The sequence below is a fragment of the Epinephelus moara genome, chromosome 12, assembly GCF_006386435.1.
Source record: "Epinephelus moara isolate mb chromosome 12, YSFRI_EMoa_1.0, whole genome shotgun sequence".
Lineage (NCBI taxonomy): Eukaryota > Metazoa > Chordata > Actinopteri > Perciformes > Serranidae > Epinephelus > Epinephelus moara.
Genome location: NC_065517.1, coordinates 42,254,230 through 42,264,042, shown reverse-complemented (window position 1 = coordinate 42,264,042; position 9,813 = coordinate 42,254,230). Strand labels below are relative to the sequence as shown.

Genomic DNA, 9,813 nt, shown 5'->3' with positions numbered 1-9,813 from the left:
AAATGTTTTCTTGTGACTATGACAGTAAAGATAATTTGATGTCTTCGGGTCAAACAAAAAAACTAAACATTATTTGAATATTAAATATTATGAAGGGCTGTTTTTATAGTTTTCTTACATTCTGTAGAATAATAATCTTCAGTTGCAGCCCTGGTATGTTAGCGCCTGTATATGTGTATGGGTTAATATGGAGATACGTATTTACAGGCACCGCAGGTCCAGGGGCCCAAAGTGTCCTGCAAAATGTCACTCATATTAACACGTAGTGACCAGAGAGACTCAGAATGACGACACATAAATTCAAAGGGGCTGAGAGACAAAACCAGAAAAGATGGAGGGGTGGTGGGGCCTTCTTCACATCTGTGCCCGGGGGCTCAGTGTCTCATGATCAGCCCATGGCAGGCACAGTGTGAGGGACACCTGTTCTACCTGATGACTGAACCTTAAACTAAAGTAAATAACTCTGGAGCATTAACTGTGACTTTCTGTCCTCTGAGCTCCGGCTGCCTGCTCCCTGTCCACCGGGGTGACCGGGACCATCTGCCCGGGCCATGTGCACCTGACCACGGCTGCTGCAGAGGCATCAGACGGGAAGTCACCAACTTCAGACTGGGAGAACTGGCGGCTCTGCTGGAGCTGCACCATCAGCATGAATAATGTAGATGGGCATCCTGGAGCGGATCCCAGTCGGGCTCCGGGGAGCAGGAACACCAGCCCCGCTGCAGGAGGAGAAGCACGGACAGGACGCGGTGATCAAACCCCGGGGTCCGCGTCCACCGTGACCGACATGGAGAGGGGGATGCTCGGCGGGCACAAAGTGATCAGCAGCCGTGGCGGAGCCGCTGCTGGTGGTGTTGCACCTCCTCCTCCTCCTCCTCCTCCTCCTCCATCAACATCATCATCATCACCATCATCATCATCCCACCACACACCTCCGCCGTTCAGCCAGTTTATCCAGCAGCTCCACCACCACCACCAGCTCCATCAACAGCGGCTGCGACCCGTCAACATCCCAGACAGCAGCAGCATCCAGCGGGGCCAGAGGGGACAGAGCGGCGGGGAGCGACAGCATCATGGAGGGGAAGGAAACCTCCTCCTGGTGGGGAACAGCCGAGCAGAGGAGCGCCATCAGCAACACCAGCTGAACAGAAGCGAGGAGGAGGAGGAGGCGGAGGAAGAGGAGGAGGAGCGGATGGATGCCAGCCTCGGATCAGCCACCAACACCACCACCACCAACAACAACAACCCTCCTCCAAGAGGGACCAGCTCCGAGTTTAATCATTATTATGGGAATGGAAGAGGAGGGCCTTGCTTTGATCAACATGGCGGACAACAAAGCCCAGGGACTGGGGTAACAGCGGCGGCGCTCTCGGTACACAGCACCATGGACCAGGTTCACAACTCCCACGAAGGCTACAGCAACAACAGCCCGTATAACCACTACCCGAACTATCGGCCCGGCTATGGGACCAGTGGATACGGGGGCATGATGAGTCCCTCCCGCCAGGGGAATAACCTGATGGGCCCGGGCGGCGGCAGCTCGGCCAAAGCGGCTATGATCGCGACCAGCTCCCCGGCTGGAGGCGGCGGCGGCGGCGGCGGCGGCAACAACGGAGGATTCCAGCGGTTCCCCGGACAGGGTCAGCAGCAGCAGCAGCAGCAGCAGCAGCACCCCTCCGGAGCTACACCGACCCTAAACCAGTTATTGACGTCTCCGAGCCCGATGATGAGAGGTTATGGAAGTGGATATCCTGATTATAATAATCCTTCCGCACAACAACAGCCGAGCATGGGGCCGGCTAAAGACATGGGCTCCCAGTACGGCTCGGCGGCGGCGGCGGCTCACGGCTGGGCAGGACAACAAAGAAGTCACCCGGCCATGAGCCCCGGGAGCAACGGGCAGGGCGGCGGCAGGTCTCAGGTGAATTTTATTCATTAAACTCCGGTTCTTTGTTGTTAGCTGCTGATGAACTCTGACTAATGACAGATAGTCATCACAGCTAACCTGCTAGCTGTTAGCCGCGGAGCTAATGTTGCTAGCGTTAGCTCAGCGGCTAACTGGGTGAGCTGTTTTTTTATTTCCACTGCAGATCATTTACACAGCTCGACACACACATTTGAGCATTTTGGGTTTTATATTAATAAATATTGACCCACAGTGAATTAGTTTCACACTAAGCTGTTAATAACGGCTTAATAAGCTAACAATAGTTCGTTAAAGTCAGTGTTTCGATTCCGTGTCCAAGGTGACTCCGTTTTTAGCATGCTAGCTTAGCTAAGCTAACATTTTTAGCAGCTGGTAACCGAGCGGAACAGGCCCGAAGAGGCTGTTTGTGTATTTAAAGGCAGCTCGTGTTCTGTAACCACCGTGATATATAATAATTATCAGTTTATATTTATAATTTATGGTTTGAGAGCAGAGGTCTGGCGGCAGGACATGTCAGTTAGCTGCGGCCGCCTGTTGTCTTTTTATTTGACAGCTCCATTCAGCTCTAACATGAATTAATGAGTTCATTAATTATCTGTGAGGTGACTGGAGCTGTCCTGGAGGCTGAGCGGTTCCTTCGGCTGTGTTCATGTTCACAGAGCACCGTGTCATCCTGGTTTATCAGCGGTGTTTGAGCCGCTGTGTTCAGCCTGTGATCTGGACTCTACTCAGTTGGCAGGCAGCCCGTTATTATGGCCCCATCTCCACACAAGAGCCCTGACCTTCACACATGCAGATTAGCCATGTGCCCGTCACCACCGGCACAACACTGGAGCTACGTGTCGGCCACGCTCCTCCAGCTGCCCCAGGGCCTGCTGGAGGCCTCTGCCCCCGGTGTGTCGCTCCTGTCACCAGTCAGTCCTGCTGCATGTCAGGGACAGTTTGTTCACTCAACACCAGCCGTCACAATAAGCTGCACCTCACCAATAATCATGCTTTACAATAATAACTGACAGAGACCAGTCTGTGTAATTTAACTTTACTCTTCATATTTCCTCTTAAAGAGATTTAAACCACCATAATCAAAAGTTCCAGTATGATATTGGGCCTGGGGAAGTTCAGTCAGTATTTGTGAGCATGAGCTGCTTTGTCAAAACTAGACCAGAGGAGGAAGCGTCAGACCTGTGGGTGTGAGGGAAAGATCAATACAGCACAGTATCATGATATTTTTGTGTAATACTAGAGGTGGGTTTATGGCCCTAAATTAATGTCACAATATTTCAGGATATTTTTGCGATAACGAAAAATTTGTGACGATATGACAGATTAGTAAAACAATATTATTATTCATTTAAAGAGCAAAGAATTGCACCAAAATAAGTGATCTAGTTTCACAGTTTGCTTCAAATATTCAGTAAAACCTAAATAAATTGATCTAACTCAGACAGACAGAGTTACAGCACCCGACATACCGACAGAACACCACTTTATCCTGTTAAAACAATCCTCACAACTTGGATTCATTTTTTTTTTTAAAAAGCCGTTTGACTCTTTTGATCCGTAGACCCTGACAGACTGAAGGAAGATGAATAATTTACAGCGTAATCCAGGAACAGACACATAATCTGAGGCAGACAACAACCTGCTTTATACATCTGAAAAACTATAATAAAATAATGAGCTGTTTGGATCCAGACCAGGCCTCTAATAGAGACAGGCCTTTGTTTGTCATATGTGGAGCCACACCGGGCTGGTTAAAGGGACCGGGTGTTTAATTGGGACGAGGCTTTTAATTGAAGTTTCACAGTGTATGTAGTTTGTTGTCGAGTGGCGAGCGTCATGAAGGTTTACATTACTAAAGGTTTCTGACAGAATCACTTGACGACAGCGACACTGTCGAGGGAGAGACGCTGTGCTGCTGCCAGAGGAGCTGCTGAATGAGTTCCCTCTGAGCGGACGCCACAGTTTATTACACACTACTGAAGCTGCTCCTCTTTCTGGAACCACCAAGGAGTCCATCATCAATTCACTTTCAGACATGCTTGTTGTTGCCCGTGGGTTACAGAGGGTTCCTACGCAAGTATGGAAGGTATGGAAAAGTATGGAAATAAATTTGATCAATTTCCAGGTATTAAAAAGTATGGAAAATAAAAAATAAAGTATGGAAAAGTATTTATGTTTCCAGACTATTACCACTGTTCTAAAATACTGTTTTCTAAAATAGAAAATTAGGTATTTCCAAAAAAAATTGAATGAATCTGGATCGTGTTTTATGCCGGGCCAAGCACAGTTTGTGTGAGAGCAAACGTCTCAGAAAACATACCGCCCCTTTTACCTGATTGACAAGTGGTATGTCCAGTCCGCTGCCCCATGACCCTCCTCCAGCCCCCCAGGTATCAAGTTTCACTCCAACACTGCACCTTCGACAAGAAGACAGCGTGGTTCACAATGGGTAGATGCAAGTTTTTGGATGGATGGCTTGACAATACCGTATATAAATACTGGTTGGCCAAGGATTCCCAATTCACACACAGAGCTAGATGCAAGCTTTGTGTGAAATCGTTTGACATCGCCAACATGGGGGAGAAGGCGATTCTGAGCCACATGAAAGGAAAAAACACTGACGTCTCATTACTGCATCGCTTGCACCCAGAGTCCCAACCTTTTTGCCTCAGCCCAGACCAACGACTCCATTAAGTGAACATGCCCACACTCCGAATGATGAACAGTGAGAACATTCAATTATATTATTAACCTCTTGGATCAAGACTGTCGTGTAATGTCTTTTAGCGAGTCTGACGTGCGTCTACAACACAAACGTCAGACTCGCTTAAAGACACGATAGTCTTGATCCAGTGCTAGAGATTATATGTATATCCTTCAAATGACAAGCGAATGTACTATTAAGGTTATGTTAGCTGGAAATCTTGAAACACTGGAAGCGAGGCCAGTGTATGCTGTTATGTAGCATGCCCGATGCATCTGCCCACCAGTATAACCTAGCTAAACGAGCTATTTGTGGCTATAATTTCTGACTTTTTATTTGCATGCCATTATGGTACTTGGCTACAATCGCCTATTAAGAATAATTAAATATGATGTGAAGTATGACACCCTGATATATTTACTCAGATGTCGCTTAAAAAAAAAAAAACGCAGAGAAGTCTGGAAATTAGGGAATGGAAAAGTATGGAATTTTGAAATTCCAAATGTGTAGGAACCCTGGTTACAGTATGACATCATTATGTCAACAAGCCGAAATATTGCCAATTTCATGATATAATCTTTTTTATATTGTGTTAAAAATTATACTGGTACGAGATGATATGGCACAGCCCTAATTAATCGGACTCCAAGGATTGATTTGTAATTGTATAATTTACAAATTAAACTGATGTCGGCCCACTAGAATAATAAACTCAGTAGCCTTGTCAGTCCACTAGAAACAATCTACAGTAATAAAAATGATTCAAGTGAACAGACTGAAAAGTTTGTCTTATTAAATAAAACAGATGTTGACAAAGTTTTTCCTTCACTGCAGCCGAACAAAGGTAATAAATCACATTGTATGTTATCACAATACAAACAAAGCATGTTAAATCACAATGATACTGTATCATGACTTAAACATGGTGATATCACCACATTTGGGGGCTTTAGTGAAACCCTCCCCTACAGACGTCTGATGTCATCAAGTCCAAAGTCTGGAGCTGCTCCATAGAAATGAGCGGGAGACTGATTTAGTTTGTTTCCTTTTTTATACCTAAATAAACTTAAACTTAAACTTAAATGATCTTTGTTCTGTCGCAGAGTTCTCAGCTCTGAAACAGAAAATGTTCCCATATACTCAAGCGTTCCCCGACTGCTCCATGTTTCCCAGCTAACGCTCCGCTCGTCTGCAAATCAGTTACAAATCAATGTTTTTGTGATGCTGCTCCTCGTGGAGGAGCTGCTGACTGTGGCTAAAACGCAGATATGAAAAACTGTCGATGTCTCTTTCTAGAGTCAGTGTTTGGTTTGTCCGTTCTGGGCTACTGTAGAAACATGGCGGTGCAACATTGTGATCTCTGTAGACGAGGACCTGCTCCCTGTAAACAGCTCACTCTGAGGGAACGGAAACATTATATTCACTTTAAATCCGACACACTGGAGCTCTAAATACAAATTCTGAGGTACCGTTTTGTGCAACTTTATATTTGTGGTCCCCGACATCTCAGAGACAAATATCAGAGTTTGATTGTTGATTAATTGTTTAGGTTCATTATTAAGCATCAGAGCAGCACAGTATCTAGTTTTTTTATTAATTGTCATGGCGATGTCCACCTGTTGAATTAACTCCTGAAATACTGTGATATCACACTCAGGGAGTTTTGGAGTTACTTGACTTTAAAATGTAACTACTATTACATTTTTATTGGTGCCCTTTGTGTTCAGTTTGCACAATAAATCAATGTAGAATATAGGGCTGCAACGGTGTGAATTTTCACGATATAACAGCTTCAGAAACATATCGCGGTTTCACTTGTTACAGAATTAATATTATCAGTCAGAATGAACCTTAAAGGAATGGAAGAAGAGGGTTATTGTTGGTTAAACACATTTTATCACTATAAATGAAACTTGTTTGTGTAAATAGTCCCCATTTTAAAAATAACTGAAACAAAGTTGAGTCGTCCAGTTGAATCGTAGACAACAAATGTAACCGTCACTTCTAACATCATGTTGTAAGTTAACACAGTGGTTCACCGCTGCAACACTAGTTGGAAATAATATTCTTTATTTATTTAAATTCAACAAGCAGTTTGTTGTGTTTCAGCAGAACACTGACTGCTGCTGAAAACTGAGTAAACTTTTATATATTTTATATATATATATATATATATATATTTTTTTTTTTTTTTTGTAACATTGTCTTTATTGATTTCTTTAAGCAGTGCTCACAGAAAGCGGGCAGAAAATATACAAATAAAAAAATATGAAACAAAAAATACATGAAATGCAACAAAATGTGTAACTGGCCTGTGGGGGGGGTAGAAGTTTACAATCCACTTGAGTCACATTTGTCCTTGTGTCTTGTTCGATCTATATGATAACCACTTTTCCCAGTCTTTCTTAAGCATTCCTCCTTCATTTTCAGCTTGTATGTGAGTTTCTCCATAACTAAGATATCGTCTATGATGTACAGCCATTGTTTGAGGTCTGGAGGTTTAGTCTTGAGCCAGTTCTTGGTGATCGCCTTTTTCCCCGCTGCAAGCAGGATCTTAACCAAGTATTGGTCTGCTATGTGTACAGTTCCTTCCATATGACCCAGATACAGAACAAGACATGATCGGGGGATTTCGTATCCCAGCACCTCACACAGAACTGAGCAAATACAATCCCAGAAAGGCTGTATTTTTTTGCAGCTCCAAAAATGTGGGTATGGTCTGGATCCATATGATTACACAGTCTCCAGCATGGTTGTTGAATTTTGGTTTGTTTACTTTTAATTTTTGGTGTGGTAAAGTATCGAATTTGGTTTTTACAATTAAATTCTTGCCATTTTTGCGACTGTGACGTTGATTGTTGTATTTTCCACATGTCATCCCACATCCCCTCTGGAATTCCCTCGCCCAGCTCTTTTTCCCATTTAGCTTTAATATACAATGTTGAATCCTTCCTGGAATCCATTAGACAACGGTACAGATTTGACACGGCACTGGGAATAGTCATACAATATGCTTTTACAAACAGATTTATGACAGGGTGTATTTTATCTTTAGTTCTTTTGATTTTTTAATTAAAATAATCCCTCAATTGAAAATATCTGAATTGGTCCTGTTGTGTTCGGTCATGTCTAGTTTTTAAATCTTGAAAACTTCTTATCTCACCATTTTGAATGACTGTGCATACAGCTGTTATACCACTTCCAACCCATTGTTTGAATCTGTGATCAGATTCTCCTGGTTCAAATTCAACATTAGGTGTTAACCATTTTAGCAGTCCCAGTTCCTTTCCTATGTTTAGTTGTTTAATAATGGAATGCCATATATCAAGAGTGGATATTGTTATCGGGTTTAGTTCTGCCTCATCATTTACATGGGCAGGAATCTTTCTTTCCCCTATCATTGTTTGAATTGGGAATTTAGATTCAGATATTTCTATGTCTTTCCAACGAGTAACATAATCTGAGTTGCACCAGTTAATAATTGGCGCAATTGTGCTGCGTGGAAGTATTCTTTTAGATTTGGAAGTGCCATGCCCCCTTTGTTTTTAGGTAATTGGAGAGTAGTGTAACGAATTCTGGGTCTTTTGCCTTCCCATATAAATGTTAAGAGTAATTTATCCCATTTATGGAACTGGGCTTGTGGCATATTCACAGGTAGGGATTGAAATAGGTATAACAGGCGTGGTAAGATATTCATTTTCACCACATTTATCCTGTCATTTAATCCCATTGGGTAGGTTGACCACCTTTCAGTATCCTTCCTTATATTGACATCAATAGGTTCATAGTTGTTGTGGTATAATTTGGATAGGTTTTTAGTTATGTTTATACCAAGGTATTTAAGTGATTTTGCTTCCCAATTTATTTTTAGTTCTTTAAGGTTTTGATTTGGTGAGCAATTAAACATGAGGATTTGAGTCTTAGGTATGTTTAATTTGAAACCAGAATACAAACCAAATTGTTCAAAAGTCTGCATAAGTTGTATAAATGAGCTCACTGGGTCGCTCAGGTAGATCATGACATCATCTGCGAAGAGACTTATTGTATGTTTTTTAATATCGACTTCTATTCCTGTTATATTAGTGTCTTGTCTGACCAGTTGGGCCAATGGTTCGATATATAGGGCGAATAAGGTGGGACTAAGACAGCAACCCTGTCTAGTTCCTCTCTCTAATATAAATCTTTCTGTAAGAGAGCCGTTAACTTTTACTCGAGCTGAGGGTTTGTTATAGATAGACTTGATACACTGAATTGATTTTTCGTTGAATCCAAATTTCTCTAATGTTAAATATAAATATTCCCAATTAACCCTATGGAACGCTTTTTCTGCGTCTAAACTTATCGATGCTGCAGGTAGTTTATTTTTATGTTTTCTATGTATAATGTGTAACGTTCTTCTAATATTGTCTTGTGTTTGTCTACCTGTAACAAAGCCAGTTTGGTCTTCATCTTTAGTCTGATACAAATGATTGAAGTCTGTTTGATATGATAGAGGTATAAAGTTTGTAGTCAACATTTAAAATTGAAATTGGTCTATAATTTTGGCAATATTGATTATCTTTTAATGGTTTAGGGAGCAGAGTAATTATCGCTTCATTCCACAAAGGAGGAATAACACCTGTAGTCAGGATCCAGTTAAATGTGATGTGTAATAAAGGGGATAATTCTTTTTCTAGTTTCTTATACCACTCGGACGGAAATCCGTCACTGCCAGGTGATTTATTTGTTTTTAGTTTTCCTATTGCTTTCTGGATTTCTTCTATAGTTATCGTTTTTGTTATGCATTCATTTGTTTTATACTGATGTATGGTAAATCCAAAGTGTCGAGAAATGCTTTTACATCATTTGGATTTGAGGAGGGCGGTTGAGTGTGAAGTTCTTTGTAGTAGTCTCTGAATATGTTTTCAATTTCTTTTGGTTCAGATATAATTTGATTAGTTTTGGGATCGTGTAATTTATGGACCGCTGTTTCTGTCTGTCGTTTCCGTAGTCTTCTCGCCAACAACTTAGTTGCTTTGGGGCCCAATTCATAGTAATTTTGTTTTAAATATCTTGCCTATATTTTATATATTATAATATCGTCATGGTGATATTTAACAGTTATCACATATTGTCCTCAGATCTCACAGCTCTGCTTTACAGCTTCTCAAATGCAAAATGCTTTCCTCTGTTTTATATC

At 42.1% G+C, this 9,813-nt stretch overlaps 1 protein-coding gene across 4 annotated transcripts in view; it reads left to right on the top strand.

Annotated features, from left to right (window-relative positions):
- The window catches only part of arid1b (AT rich interactive domain 1B (SWI1-like)), a 41,287-nt gene continuing 31,474 nt past the window's right edge, over positions 1–9,813 (top strand). For all 4 annotated transcript variants that reach the window (XM_050057400.1, XM_050057402.1, XM_050057401.1 and 1 more), the window contains exon 1: positions 1–1,921. In XM_050057400.1, the coding sequence (XP_049913357.1) occupies positions 650–1,921 (1,272 nt within the window). In that variant the 5' untranslated portion in view covers positions 1–649. The remainder of the gene's footprint in view (positions 1,922–9,813) is intronic.